General features: G+C 56.3%; 1 protein-coding gene across 1 annotated transcript in view; it reads left to right on the top strand.

Annotated features, from left to right (window-relative positions):
- TPO (thyroid peroxidase) overlaps positions 1 to 15,578 on the top strand; it is a gene marked incomplete at both ends in the record, with an annotated part of 36,041 nt that overhangs the window by 13,414 nt on the left and 7,049 nt on the right. Inside the window, 8 exons of the mRNA XM_079720742.1 lie at positions 2,572 to 2,701; positions 4,194 to 4,400; positions 5,502 to 6,017; positions 6,912 to 7,164; positions 7,725 to 7,895; positions 9,329 to 9,566; positions 10,075 to 10,283; positions 10,873 to 11,043. Of these exons, the coding sequence (XP_079576868.1) occupies positions 2,572 to 2,701; positions 4,194 to 4,400; positions 5,502 to 6,017; positions 6,912 to 7,164; positions 7,725 to 7,895; positions 9,329 to 9,566; positions 10,075 to 10,283; positions 10,873 to 11,043 (1,895 nt within the window). The remainder of the gene's footprint in view (positions 1 to 2,571; positions 2,702 to 4,193; positions 4,401 to 5,501; positions 6,018 to 6,911; positions 7,165 to 7,724; positions 7,896 to 9,328; positions 9,567 to 10,074; positions 10,284 to 10,872; positions 11,044 to 15,578) is intronic.

The raw sequence follows: 15,578 nt of genomic DNA, 5'->3' as shown, positions 1-15,578 counted from the left end.
CAGCTGCCTGGTGTCTGAGAGACAGGAGCTGGTGTTTCAAACAAATCCCAGTCACATGGAGCTGCGGGGGGAGCAGACACCTGTCTCCCTCGTGAAACTGTCCTCCAGAGACGTGTCACCTGCTTGTTGTCAGCTTTGCGACCATTTCCAATGTGGTTGTCAATCCAAAACTACTAAAGGAAGCACGTGCTGGTGAAAGCTGACCCTCTGGGGCCGCTGCGGTTATTCTGCTCCAGCCTAGCAGCATCCGAGAGCGATGCCGGAAGCCTGGAGGGGGCCCCGCCTGGTGGCTGCGAGGTCCCCACAAGGTGTCCCTGGGTCCTGCCGAGCTGGCTGGGCTCTGACCCGACCAGAGGATGAGACGGTCACAGAAACCATGTGATGTCCCGGGAGCTGCTGAAACATGACAGTCAATCAGAAAAAAACACAAACAAACAAGCAAACAAAAAAACCAATCCCCTGAGCAGTTAAATTAACATTCTCATTATTCTTAATTGAATGAAAGAGCAGCACTTTATGGGATTTCAGTAAAGACAAGCCGACTGTAACAGATCAGAACACTGTACTAAAGCTGACTTACTGCAGCTGATTAAATGCACTACTGTCCCATATGGTTTTGCAAATTAAGCCCCTTTGGTTGTGCTGGAGACCAACGGAGTATTAAAACTAGAATTATCCCCATTTATTGTCCCTTCGGACGTGCAAAGTAACCATCACCACCTACTGCTACTCATCATTCCTGAGTGGCCCCTGGACACTGCGGCAGGGCTGGGAGTGAGCCACAGAAGCAAGAAAGTCCCTTTTCTCCAGCGTCAGGAACCCTGGGGTGTCCCTGCCTTAACTGTGGGCTCTTGCCTCAAACAAGAGCTTAGAAAGTTCTCAGCAGCCCATGGTTCCTTTACTTCTGGGCAGAGCATCCAAACCAGTCCCATTTATAGAAGAATGGTGGGTGGATGTTATGTCTCAAATGGTGTAATAATGTAGTGTCAAAACAAACCAACTAAATTCTTCAATATTTATATTTACAAATACTTTAAAAGTTTTAAAAACCCTTTAGCTTGCCATGATTCTTGTAGACTTCACTCCCTAAATGTTGTGAGTGTCTACACATCAGATGCGGGAAAGAATATTAGAAAGCCTAGATCCCAATCTTTTCCAATTCAAATGCTTTTGCTACGTGAGCTCAAAGACCCAGCAAAGTTGTCTCCTGTCCACCTGCAAACTCCAGCCTCACTCCTTTCTTTTTGGAAGATTCTGCAACCACCAAACAAACACCCCCATGGCTATTATTGCCATAGGGATGCGTTGATAAAGGCCGAGGGACCTTGGGTACCACAACAATTTTGTACCCAAATAATTCATTTTTAAAAAACAGAACAAATTTTTCCCTAACAAAAAATTCTCCTTTTTTTCTTTTGTCTTTGAACTAACACTTCCATTCTAATTTGTCTGATGGTTTTTTTCTAAATGTAGGATATTTTATGATTAAAGTATTTTATTTTCTCCTTTTACATAGTCCTTTACTTTTACATATGCTCTCTAGGCATTTTATTCTTGTATTTTCTAAATGTTACATAGTCACGTATTTATTTTATACATTTACATATGTGATCACATACGTATATATTTACTATTTATATGTGATTTGCACGAGGACTAGTTACCAATCATCTGTCTCTCATTTCCTCATTGCTGGAAACATTTCTGGGACACACTGATTCTTACTGATACTGGTCCCTTTGACTTAGAGGCACCTGCATGACTCAAAAGTCATGCTCAGAAGTAGTCTGTAAAATCAAAATATCATTAGACATAACTTTGCCTCATCATGCACTTTATATTTTTGTCAAAATATATTTTGACCAATAGAATGAAACTGCAGATCAGTCTGTTTATGGAAAACATTCCCATTGACCTTAATTGGCTGAGTCCGTGCTCACTGTTAAATCCGTGAACCAAGTGAGACTTGTTGATACTTTCAGAAAAAGCTTGACTTATTTTTGATTCAAACAAATGTACTAATACAACCATCTCACTTCTGAATTTAGGACATTTCAGCAAGTTCCAAAGATTCCACTTTCTAGCAGAAACTTTGTTCTAAAGGTAAATACTGGTGACAGGAAAGGGCATCCTGCCCAGGTGGTTGTAGGAGCTTTGACGGGAGCTCGCTCAGCGGGGCAGGGTTTCAGGTGTGACTCTGTCCGGAGCCCCACGGAGGTGCCCATGGCAAGCTCCCGAGTGACACACAGCCTCCAGAGGACAAGCAGGGAAACTGGGCAGTGAACGTGGGAGACACATGGACGGGCAGGACGCCACAGGTTCACGTGCTGAGGAGGGAGGGCACGTGCATGTGGGCTTTGGGAGTCAGCTCCCTTGAAACCACCTGCGCCCTTAGCCCGGGAAGCGTCTCAGCACCACGGGGGCATGTGGTCCCCACTAGACAGAGGGCTTCACCCTCTACAATCACCCGAGGGACGCCGGCTCCACTGTGTCACTGGGGACAGTTCACTGCGTCAGCCCTGCTGCTTCGTCCCTCCTTGACTCAAACACGGAGCCCCGCTGTCTCCACAGAGACCACCCTAGGTGGGGAGCCGCCAACACAGCCCTGGCCAGGTGGCTGCCCCCCTCCTACGAAGACGGCATCAGCGAACCCAGAGGCTGGAACCCACACTTCCTGTACAACGGGTTCCCCCTGCCCCCGGTGAGTGCCGCTGAAACGGGGCTGGAACTGGTTTCCCAGAACGGAGCAAACCTCCCCTCCCCTTGGAGGGAGCCGGGCTTTGATGAGATCTCGCTCAGTCGGGCCGGCCCCTGCTCGGGCCTCCCGGCCCCTGTGGGGTGGAGAAGGGCTCCTCCCCTTATAGCTCGGGAACTTGGCTCTGACAGATCAGAGCCCCTCAGCCAGTGACTGGAACAACACAGAGTTAAGCTTCATCCAGCTTTCGACTCTTTACAAATAGGTATAAGACTAGATGCGTTCAAAGACACATAATTGATTAATTCACTCATTTAAGTGGCAAAGATAATAACTGCTACACACTCCCAGAGGCAAATCATTTGCCGAACAAACTCGTACCTAATCTACTGATCACTTGGGTCCAAAAATGGATCATTTGTCCCCAATTCGACTGCTCGCTTCAGCAAACAAACCAGTGGGTAGCCACCCACATTCCTCAGCTTATCCGCCCTCCCCAAGCCTCTTCTCTGCGCCTCTTCTCTGAAGTTACATCTCCCCTGAGTCAAGGAAGGTCTCAGAGTCTAAGGACCCACGTGGTTAGATCAGACCCCCTGGGAATCCAGGCTCACCCACATCTCGAGGTCCTCAAAGTGACCACGTCTGCCAAGTCCCCTTTGCCATGCGATGTATTCACAGGCTCCAGGGATGGGGGAATGGATATTTGCAGGGGCCGTTACCCTGCCTACCAGTCCCACCCTCTGACCCCAGAGGTCATATCCATTCCACACGCAAACTGCATTTACCCCATCCCAAGGCCCTCCAAAGTCTCAGCCCACTATAGCATCAACTAAAATCCCAAACCTGATCTAAATCTCGCCATTTTCAGACCCCAAATCTCATCCTCTGAATAATCTGAATCAGGGATGGGGAAGCTCTGGGTGTGACCCCTCCTGGGGCAAAACTCCCCTCTTTTGGGGCCTATGAAACCGGAAAGCAAGCCTGCCCCCAAAATGCAATGGTGGGACGGGCACGGGATAACAGCTGAGCTGTAGACGTCCTGGTTCAGAAACAAAAAAATGGAAAGGAGAAAGGAAGTCACCGATCCCAAACAATTCTGACTCAGGCCAGGCAAACGCCACCCGGCCTCAAGGCCTGGGAACAACCCTCCGGGCTCAGGGCTCTGCCCCTAGGCCCCAGGCCCTGCCCTCTAGGTCCAGCACTAAACAGCACTAATCACTAGGTGACTTAATTTAATCCCCACGACAGTCCCCAGAGGTCAGCATTTTTATGTTTATTTACAAGTGAGGAAACTACGACTCGGCCCTAAATCACCACCCGTGCATGTCGGGGAAGAGAGCCGGGGGGCCTCCAGGGACCCCATCCTGCCCCAGGAGCGCCAGCGTCCTGTGAATGAGCGCAGAGCCCTGAGCCCCTGGGCTAACCCCACCCCAGGGGTCTGCTTCCCCCGGCCCCACAGGACGGCCTCCCACACATGACAGCTGGTCTGTCCGCCCAGGTCCGGGAGGTGACCAGGCAGGTCATCCACGTTTCCAACGAGGCTGTGACGGAGGACGGCCAGTACTCTGACCTCCTGATGGCGTGGGGACAGTACACTGACCACGACCTGGCCTTCACGCCACAGAGCGCCAGCCACGCTGCCTTCGGGGGTGGGGCCGACTGCCAGCGGACCTGTGAGAACCGAAGCCCGTGTTTTCCCATACAGGTAGAAGTTTTAAACTTCCTCATTTTTACTATGAAACTAACAGGTGCCGTCGTCAAAACTCAGACACAAGTCACTTTTGGTCCTGTCCCCGGGGGGTTACAGCCATTATGAATTTCCTGGGTTTCCTGCCAGAAGTTATCTGCACATATATGTGTATAAGATTACATGTGTGTGTGTGCTTATACCTTACATTTTTTGTGTCCTACTATGCGCACGTCCTGAACCCAGTATGGGTCACTTAGCAATAGTTCTTACACTTCTCTCCGTCTCATTAAATGGACAGAGGCTGGGTTGTTATGACCCTCCCTATCCCACTGTGTTTGCGTTATGACCTATTTAACCAAATTTCCTTACTGATGCGCACTGGAGTTGTCTCCAGTTTTGCTGCTGTTGTTACGCTGTCACAAATAGCGAAGCAGAGAACACACTCTGACCTGAATCTTGGCCACACGTGCATGCCTAACAGACAAACCACTGGGGATACAACCGCTAGATTCAGAGCAGGCGCCGTGGACTTTTGACAGAGATTGCAGAACTGTTGTCTGTTAATATTTTTCTGGTTTTCCCTCCGACCTGCAACGTAAGAGACATACAGGTAGGGTTTTTAGTTACTTCTCCTAAGAAAATATCTCCGAGGCTGGCAAGGGGCATTTTCTACCTAGGAACAGAGACTGCTTGGGGCTGGGGTCCTCACTCACGTTTATTCCAGAAACGTTGGCTGAGCAGCCAGGATTCCGCATGTGGTGCCCCGAGCTAGGAAGGCTGGACAGGCAGGAGGAGGGGCTTCCTGGTGGGCCAAGGAGAGCCAGCAGGCGGGGTACCCCTGGCGTCCGCAGAGGTGGCCCCCCAGACGAGGCAGAACACACCAAAAAGAAGACCTGGGGGGCCGGGGGAAGTGGGCGCCACCACAAGGCTGCATCAGTGAATTCCGACCAGTCTAATCGCCCAGACCCTGGGAGGAGGAGGCGGCCCGCGGAGGAGCGGACGGGACCCCTGGGGCGCTGGCAGAGGAAGGCCGGTGCTGGAGGGAGGTGGGCGGCCCGGAGCGCCTAGCGTCTCTGAGGAGGGGGCCCGAGCTGACCCGCCGCGCCCTTCCCGCAGCTCCAGGCCAACGCCTCGCCGGCCGCGGGCACCGCCTGTCTACCCTTTTACCGCTCGTCACCCACCTGCGGCTCCGGGACCCAAGGCGCCTTCCTCGGCAACGTGTCCTGGGCGAACCCGCGCCAGCAGATGAACGCGCTGACCTCGTTCCTGGACGCGTCCACCGTGTACGGCAGCTCCCCGGCCGCGGAGCAGCGGCTGCGGAACTGGACCAGCGCCGAGGGGCTGCTGCTCGTCAACGCGCGCTACCGGGACGCCGGCCGCGCCTTCCTGCCCTTCGCGCCGCCGCCCGCGCCCCCGGCCTGCGCGGCCCGGCCCGGGGCCCCCGGGGCCCGCGCGTCCTGCTTCCTGGCCGGGGACGGCCGCGCCAGCGAGGTCCCCGCCCTGGCGGCCCTGCACACGCTGTGGCTGCGCGAGCACAACCGCCTGGCCGCCGCGCTCAAGGCCCTCAATGCGCACTGGAGCGCGGACACGGCCTACCAGGAGGCGCGCAAGGTGGTGGGCGCCCTGCACCAGGTGCGCGCAGGGGCCTCGCGGGCGTCCCGCGAGGGTGCGTGCGGGGGTCTGGTGGGCCCCCCGCCTGGGTGCTCAGAGCCTTGAGGGTGGATGCCCTGCGTCGAGATTAACCCCGCTCCCGTCTGAAGCCCTGGGTCCCTGGCGCTCCCGTGGGAGCTGCTCGTCTGCTCAGGGGCTGGCGGTGATTATCCCATCAGGAGGCTGACGGCAGTAGTAACAGGCATGGCTCCTCCGGCCTTCCCCAGATATCCAGACCGTTCTAGGCGCTCTGAGCGTTCTAACTCACGTAGTCCTCATGGCGACCCTTTCAGATGGGTGTCCACCAGTGATTTTGGTATTTTGGTATTTTGGAGAGAATGAGAAGAAAAACAATCTGTATGAGATTTGCAAATTAGCAAGTTAAAGTAAGGCTTTATTATGATATTTTTCATGTTGACTCAGAGGATACTGGGTGGAGTGTCAAGTTGGCCAATTATAATGGAGCGATGTTGGAAAAATTACTTACGTCCATCAAACAACCTTACTAAGTCCACTGGTCTCACAGGGCTGTTATGAAGGTACAGTGCCTTGTTTTAAACCAGTGGTTGCTAGTCATGTGTCTCTGATCTGGGCGCTACAGCAGGCCCTTGATAGCCTGGAGGGTGTCTGGGGGCATCTCTGACATGCCCTGTACAACCCCGTAAAAGCCGAGAGCTCAGGCCTTTATTTGGAATAGGTGGTGTTCCTGTACCTGTTCCCCTGCTTCCCTGTGCCCCCAGGTGGCACGACCCCCGGAGACAGCTCTGGAGATGCAGCAGCCCCCAGGCTTGTGCAGGAAGAAGCCCCCCAACCCGGCCTCGCATCCAGCCAGGGGCTCCACTGCCCCGCCTCCCACCCACTATCCTTTCTCCGCAGATCATCACCCTGCGGGATTACGTCCCCAAAATCCTGGGCCCCGAGGCCTTCGGGCAGCACGTGGGCCCCTACAGGGGCTACGACCCCGCCGTGGACCCTACGGTGTCCAACGTGTTCTCCACGGCCGCCTTCCGCTTTGGACACGCCACAATCCACCCGCTGGTGCGGCGGCTGGACGCCCGCTTCCAGGAGCGCCTGGGGCTCCTGCCACTGCGAGATGCCTTTTTCCGGCCCTGGCGGCTCCTTGAGGAAGGTGAGCATCCCTGGGCCACGCTTGGGAGGGGGAGCTAGGTGTGCGGTCACCTGCCCGCTGGCCGGAGGTGCTCAGGTCACCAGCGGGCATGGAGAAAATAAATGCATCCAAAGAGGTTTGAAAAGTGACCCTGTTCATCAGACGCTTTCTCTGGGGTTTCTGAGTCCCCAGAATTCCCAGGGGTGGCCCCGGGCTCCCTCAGCCAGCCTGAGGCTTGTTCACTGGTCTAGGCTTTAGCCTCAGCAAACACCTCCTTCAACTGTGACGTTTCTGCTGCTGAAAAACAAGCACAAAACCTCCAACCCCTGAGGCTCCATCCTGGTTTCCTTCAGACACACCTCACGGTCTGGCCCGTTGGGGCCCTGACGGGGCCCTGATGGGGTGAATCCACCACGAGGCAGCACCCTAAGGGTCCGGGAAACTTGGGAACCCCTGGAGGTGAATTCCTGAGATTATGAGCGGCATTTGTTCAGAACCAGCCTAGTTTATGATCTGAGACTTTGTTCTATTTCCCGAAGACTCACCTGAGAAAGCGCATCCCTCCTCTGTGCTGTTTCCAGGTGGTGTGGACCCCATCATGAGGGGCCTGCTGGCGACACCAGCCAAGCTGCAGGTGCAGGACCAGCTGATGAACGAGGAGCTGACAGAGAGGCTCTTTGTGCTGTCGGACTCGGGGACCCTGGACCTGGCATCCATCAACCTGCAGAGGGGCCGGGACCACGGCCTGCCAGGTGGGCTCTCCCCGTTCCTTTCCTGCGGGAGCTGCCAGATTAGCTGCTGTTCTAATGTGTCTCAGACCTACTGCCAACGTCTGAGAAATGGCTTTTAAAGTGTCTGTAGCCCCTCCCATTCTAACTGGAAAATAGGGGATCCTTTCCTCTAGTTCTGTTTAGTCTGAACGCGAGCCCTCCACCCCCAGTTTTCTGTGTCCCGGTGCCTCAGCGCCCTGCGGGGAACTGGCCCAGTCGTAACGCGTTTCCTTGTGTCCACGCGTTTATGCGGTGCTTCTGTCGGGGGTCTGCTGTGTTTGAGGCCCCGGGCATAAAACGAGACCCAGTCTTGCCAAAAGGACCACAGACGGCAGAGCTCATAACCAGAGAGGAAATGATGGGGAGCCTTGGCGAGCTTCCGGTCAGACCCAGATGGCGTGTAAGGCGAGGGTTCACGCGCCATCGCCTTGAGGAGGGATGGAGGGTCTGGAGCAGTGGGACGCGGAGGGAGAGGACGGGTAACCAGCGGCCCGGCAAGCCAGAGACGGCCGAGGGGCGGGTGCGCAGTCAGGGTGGACAGCAGCGAGGAGGACGAGGAGGCTGAGTCCCCAGCGGCCGGCGGCTGGGGGCGTCCTGGGAGCAGCAGAGACCAGGAGGGAGCTGCAGCCCAGAGTCAGACAGACATGGTCCTTTCCGTGGTTCTCCCTGTGCGTGTGTGTGTGTGTGTGTGGTCTCTGTGTGTGTGTGTGTGTGTGTATGTATGTCTGTGTGTGCATGTGTCTGTGCGTGTGTGCGTGTGTGTATGTCTGTGCGTGTGTCTGTATGTCTGTGTGTGTGTCTGTGTGTGTGCATGTGTGTATGTCTGTGTGTGTCTGTATGTCTGTGTGTGTGTACATCTGTGTGTCTGTGCGTGTGTGTGTATGTCTGTGTGTGTGCGTCTGTGTCTGTATGTCTCTGTGTCTGTGTGTCTGTGCATCTGTATGTCTGTGTGTCTGTGCGTGTGTGTCTGTATGTGTGTCTGTGCGTGTGCGTGTCTGTATGTCTGTGTGTTTGTTCGTGTGTGTCTGTGCGTGTGTGTGCCTGTGTGGAAGGAGGGGTGCTGGTGCCTGTGCTCTGACCGCTCCTGTGGGAACGTGGATACGGCAGGTGAGCACTGGCTTCACTGCTCAGCAGAGACGAGAAGTGGGTAAAAGTGTGACCCACTCGGGTGTGCAGGGTTCAGCCTTGTCCTCAAGCATGATGCCTGGCTGGTTTGTGAATAAACTCTCAATAAGGCCCTGCCGCCTGTGCTGGAATATTCCGACAGGGAGGTCTGCAGGCCGTGGGGCGGCAAGGTGGATTTGAGGTGGGGACCCTGTGGCCAGAGCCCCAGGTCTCGATGGCCCACAGCTGGCGGGGCGGATGGGGAACGTCCGGATCCCGAGTAGGGCAGCCTCGGCCCTCTCCCCGCACAGGTTACAATGAGTGGCGGGAATTCTGCGGCTTGTCCAGGCTGGAGACCCGGGCCGACCTGAGAGCCACCACCAGCAACGGGAGCGTGGCCGACAAGATCCTGGACCTGTACGGGCACCCGGCTAACATGGACGTGTGGCTCGGGGGCTTAGCCGAGAGAGTCCTCCCCGGGGCGCGGACTGGCCCGCTGTTTGCCTGCATCATCGGAAAGCAAATGAGGAACCTGAGGGACGGTGACCGGTAGGTGCCCGGGACAGGTGGGGACGCAGGGGGTGTTCGGTGCTGACGGGGTTCCCGCGCAGGAGGCGGGGCTTTATGTGGTGGAGAGGAGTGCCCTGTGGCCTTCGGGTCAGCAGCTGTGGGCTTTGTCAGCGATGCAGCCTCTTGGGAGGACAGTGAGACAGTTTCCCAGAAGCTGAATTCCCCTGGCGATGGGGCCAGAGGAGAGCCTGCGGGGAGGGGGCCTCAGGGCATGTCCTGCAGGCTGGGCTCTGTCCTCGTCCCTCTTGTCGTAGGGGCAGCTCTGCACCCAGGGACAGTCAGTGCAGCCGAGCGGGTTGGTGGGTCCCTAAACAGAAAGAACGGTCCTCCCGGCGCCGTCCGGGCCTCCCTCCTCCCCTGGGCCTCCCTCCTCCCCTGGGCGCGCCCGGCCTCCAGTGCCGCGTGGCGTGGGCACAGAGGGCAGGCAGGAGTGGTCGGCGTGGCAGGGACTGGGCTCTCACGTGTCCTCATGTGTGTCCTCCTGGAGGTTCTGGTGGGAGAACCAGGCGGTGTTCACGGAAGCCCAGAAGCAGGAGCTGGGCCGGCACTCTCTGTCCCGCGTCATCTGCGACAACACCGGCCTCTCCCGCGTGCCACGCGATGCCTTCCGGGTCGGGACGAGGCCCCAGGAGTTCGAGTCGTGTGACATCATCCCGGGGATGAACCTGGGCGCGTGGAGGGAGGCCCCTCCTCCAGGTAGCCGCAAACTGGGAGCATCTCTCCTACAGGGTCAAGGACGGGGTCTCGTGGGGGTCACACAGCTCCTGGGAGAAGCTGCTTCAAATCCTCTCGGGGGGAGGAAAGAGCCTCCCGCCCTGCTGGGTCCTGGGTGCGACCTCCTCAGTGGGGAAGGCACGGGTCTGAGGCGAAGCCCCCCTCGGCCCCTCCTGGGGACCACGCTGGCCTGCACCTGCCAGCGGAGCAACTGTGTCTTGGGTCCCAGCCTCGGGAGGGTCGGCCAACGGTGAGCTCCGCTGTGGTCAGAAGAGGAGAGGGACTGAGATCCAGCCTGCCTTGTGCAGAGAGGACCGTGGTCGCCCTCAGTTAAAGCGGTTTCCTCGGGGTGGGTGGGGAAGCCTGGTCACGGCCGATACTTGGGGAAGGGTTAGAGGCGTGACTTTGCCGCAGGGGGTCAGTGCTGAGAGGGGCCCGTGCTGTGTCCCACCTGGAGGGAAGGAGATTGCTGACGTGAGCCCCTTGGGAGGCCAATCGGGGGATGCAGCCCCAGAGGAGGGCAAAGAAAGGGGTCCGGCACTGATTGTATGTACCTGTCAACCTGGCCCAGAGGATGGCTGTGGCTTCCCGAACAAAGTGGAAGACGGGGACTTCCTGCTGTGTGAGGAGTCTGGAAGGCGTGTGCTGGTGTTTTCCTGTCGCCATGGATTCCAGCTCCAAGGGCCGGAGCAAATTGCCTGCACCCGCCGAGGATGGGATTCCCAGCCTCCGGTCTGTAAAGGTCAGTCGTTTAACAGGTGTCTTTTCGTGAGTTGACCCTGGAGGCTGCATTTTTCAAATACAAATTAAGAATAAATGTCCTTTAAAAATAAATAACCTTAAAAATTGTGAATCACTATACTGTACACCTGTAACTTATATAATACCGTATAGCAACTATCCTTCAATTTAAAGAATAACTGAAGGGAAATCCCAAATGGAAACATACATAAATGTCATTCAACCAAAGGTGTCTCCGAGTATAATTATCTTCCAGGAACTCTCTGCATGGAAATAAAGTATGCCCTCCCCAGTGGCCCATGTTCCTAAGTCGATGTCTTTCTAGAAAATGAAGCACCAAGACGGTCACCTCACGACATGCCCGCGGGGTGACCAGGGAAGGACAGGAGGAGGAAGAGGCTAGAACTTCAGGGAGACCTGTAGGAAAGAGCTCACAGCGCCAATGCTCCAATGAAACATGAGTGTTTCCACAGGAGGCATCGGTAGAGCAGGCCCCCCACCTGTGGCGGCCCGTTTCCAGGGAGACCTCCCCCCTCCTCCCTGCTCTGGGCCCCAGTCTGCCTACACCTGGGAGGACCCAGAACCGGGACCGGGCAAGCAGAAGCAGGAAGCCTCCCTCGTCCCCTGGGCGAAGCTCCCTCACGTTTCCCTCTAAGCTGCATGAGGAGGACCCTAGAGGATCAGGAGATGGACTCATGCAAGAATCGAGCTGGTTTACAAGAAATGCAAACAAGGCCCAACGTGTTCAGTTCTACAGTTTCGATTTGGGAAGATGAAAAAATTCCAGAGATGGAGGGTGGTCATCGCTGACGACCACGTGATCGTACTGAATGCGACCAAAAGGCACACTGATAAATAATTAAGACGGTAAATTTCATGTTATGTATGTTTTACCACAGTCACAAAATTTTCACTTCAATTCTGGGGACTCCAAAATGTGTCATGGAAAGTTACAGAGGCCACACCCACCTCTAGACTCCGAAGAGCACAGGAAGAGGCCAGAGCCCCAGGGACCCTCAAGACTCAGCCCGGGGCACCAGGCCCAGGAAGGTCCGGGCCGCTCCCTCCAGGTGAGAGAGGAGGACAGGAGGCAAAGAAGGAGGGCATCCAGGGCGACGTCCAGGCCACCGCTTGGAGGAGGGCGGGTGGCACAGGGAGGTCTTTGGAAGCAGAAGATCGGAAACTGAAGGTCTGAGGGAATTTACGGCCAGAACTAGCACGCTGGGCTGGAGAGCCCTGGTTAAACGGCTAGGGCAGCCTCCACACACCCAGGTCTGCACCAGGAGGACGTGGGCTGGAGCCGAGGCGGGCACCTCACACATCTCCTTGGGGTTTGGGCGTGAACGACGGTGGACCTGGAGGAGAGGGGGCCGGGCAAGGCCGCGCGCAGAGTCACGTTCCAGGAGCCCCCCGTGACGGGAGCCCGACCGTCCTGGGACGCGGTGGCGTCTGGATGCGCCTGCTGTGTCCGCTGACCTCCTCTTTTATTGCTCCCAATATTTATGTTCTGTAGACGGTCACACAGGAGCAAAAGTAGAACAAATCTGGAAGTTTTTGGTGCTGTTTCCACTTAGTGCTGGTGCAAAATGGAAACATCCCTGTTACCCAGGGCTGGGCTCCTGGTGTCGGCAGGGTAAGGACACGAGCCCCGGGGGGCTGAGTGCCCTGCATGCTCCAGGCATAAACGTCACGTGTGTGCCTTCCATCTTTACTGAACAAACCCCTGGACCTTTTATGCTGCATCATGCTGGCTATGTGTTTTAGCTATTTATGACCCCGAAGCTCTATTCATAGGGGTCCACAAGGTACAAATCAAAAAGGAGAAAAGCTTAGAACCAGAGAGTAAAGGAGGGTCAGTGCCTCGGGCTCACCCGCTGCCCCTGGATACGCTCCGACGCCCAGCTCAGACTGTCTCCCCCAGGGAGGCCTTCTGCGCCCCGCCATGCTGCGAACGATGCCAGCATCACTCTTCTACCCCCAGCGTCCCCCCACCTCCCAGTCATCCCCCCACCTCCCAGCGTCCCCCCACCTCCTGTCTTTTCCTAACGTAATTTTCCATACTAACAGCTAAGCGTTCCCTGAAAGCATGTCAGTACATGTAAAACCGTGAGTTACAGAGCTGTGTGGACAGTGAGAACCCACTTTTCAACAAGCAGTGGGTCCTATTTATTTTGACATCGATAAGTGTCCCATGGAGACAGGAGCTCCTCAAGCTCGGTCATGTGGGTACAGCGAGATAGGACCAGGGAGGAGGGTACCGACTCTGTTTATACAACCCTGTGTCTTTGTCTGAACACATCGATAATTAAGGCAGAATATCTTTAACATAAGTATATGACAGGAAGCAGGATGAGGGCCACCCCCGGTACAAATGCACTCGCTCCTTTACACAGATGTTTTTCGCCTGATCTATGCCTCTACTAGAAGTTTCTAAGCCAAGAATTGCAAGAAAAAAATGACTCTGGAATGTAGCAGGGAGGGAATTTTAGTTCCACTGTGAATTGATGTGACGGAAGGGCTGCCGCCCGTCCTCAGCGGAATCGCTAACCTGCACGTCCATGGCTGCAGAAAGGGCAGCAACAGCTTAACTGAACATCTAACCCACAGAATCTAAGGAGACTCGTTCTCTCTTCTCTGCTCAAATCCCGCCTAGCCCCCAAAATCATCACATTAAAAAAAAAATTAGCAGGGGCTTCCCTGGTGGCGCAGTGGTTGAGAGTCTGCCTGCCGATGCAGGTGACGCAGGTTCGTGCCCCGGTCCGGGAAGATCCCACATGCCGCAGAGCGGCTGGGCCCGTGAGCCATGGCCGCTGAGCCTGCGCGTCTGGAGCCTGTGCTCTGCAACGGGAGAGGCCACAACAGTGGGAGGCCCGCGTGCCGCAAAAAAAAAGCAAATGAGTGTAATGAGTCTCTTTCAAGGGCTTTAAAGTCGTGAACTCAGAACGGATAAAAAGCAATGTGTCCGTGGCTTTTCGCTCCAGTTATTGCCGAGAGGTTCTGTAATAAGTGAATACAAATAAATGTTTCTGCACCTACAGGGAGAGTGCGGTTTGCCGTCGGCACAGCTGTGCTTCGGGAAGTGGAACATCGTGTAGATGTTTGTAGGTGGGCCTGGGGGTGTGGTCTTCAGCTCTCCTTGGCAGGTAACCTGTCCCGGTAGGAGCAGCCACGGCCATGGTGCAGACTGACGTGGGGATCTGGGGACACACAGGCTTGAGTCGGTCCTCACCACCCGTATGGGGCTGCCACACATTCTGGGTGGACTCCCCGGACCAGGAGACCAGACCCTACAGTCCCCGATCTGGCTTCTGAGTGAAAGGGGTTGAATTCTGTCCCCCAGAAAGGCATGTTGAAGTCCTAAACCTCAGGACCTCAGGTGTGGCCTTATTAGGAGTAGGGTCTTTGCAGGTGCAATCAAATTCAAATAAGGCCTTCAGGGTGGGCCCTGGTCCAGTAGGACTGGTGTCCCTCTAGGAGGAGGACAGGCACAGAGGGAAGACGGCCACGTGAGGACGGAGGATGGGAGAGGTGCAGCCAGGCCGAGGAAGCCGAGATGGCCAGGAGCCCCAGGAGCCGGGAGAGACCGGGAGCGATGCTCCCCTCCGAGTGAGCTCAGGGCCGCGTCTGGACTTCAGGCCTCCAGAACCGGGAGAGAAGGGACCTGCTTTGTTTTAAGCATCCTGTCTGCAGTCCAGTGTCCAGGATGGAGTGAGGGGCTCCACCGGCAGCAGAGGCTGAGCCCACATTCACTTCATACCCTCAGAACAAGGACCACCTACGAGGACACACACGTGTGACGTTTGCTAATGTGATGTGGTTGGACAGCATGTATTCAGGACATATTTCTTCTTTTGACATTCTGCTGCTTCCTTCCTGAAATTGGCCAGAAAAGGTAGCGTGTTATTTGGAAACAGGGACCTGGGGTCCGGTCGTGGTTGTGGATTCCGACAGGAGACCACGAGGGCTGCACACGCTCCCTGTCCAGGGGGACTCACCACATCCACCCGCTCTGCGGGCCTGGGTGTCAGGTCCTGGCTCCCGGCGGCACGGCCGGTGTTCACCCAGTGGTGGGTGGAGGCCCAGAGCCGGCTGTGTGGCTGGAAGCTGTCCGCTTGGGGTGGGCGGACTCGCTGCCACCCGCCCTCCGCCGCCTCCTTCCCGCCCGGGGTGGAGCCCTACTCAGTGTGGAAAGCGCCAGCGGCCTCCAGGGGGCCACGTGCCCGCGTCTGAGCGAGGCCCACCGGCCTGTGTGGCCTGAGCCTCCGGGGACCTGCCTCACACTCGGGCCCTCACAGCCCCTGGCAGAATTTGAACTGAACAGAACTGAGTGCATCGGCACCAGCACCAGAGGGTTTGCGGGTCCGAGGAGGCCACTGTGGATGGGCCAGGAGAAGCAGCCAGGCCAGCGGGTCAGAGGGTGGCCACGGGCCGGGCTGACTCCTGAGGGGCCACAGGGCCGCTGTGAGCAGAAGTGGGGCGGGAGGGAGACGCCCGCGGGACCTCAGGGGATGTTCTCGATCCAGGAGACGCGGCCCC

The sequence above is a fragment of the Hyperoodon ampullatus genome, assembly GCF_949752795.1.
Source record: "Hyperoodon ampullatus genome assembly, chromosome: 15".
Lineage (NCBI taxonomy): Eukaryota > Metazoa > Chordata > Mammalia > Artiodactyla > Ziphiidae > Hyperoodon > Hyperoodon ampullatus.
Note: the sequence above shows the minus strand (reverse complement) of the source record. Positions and strands in the feature narration are given on the sequence as shown.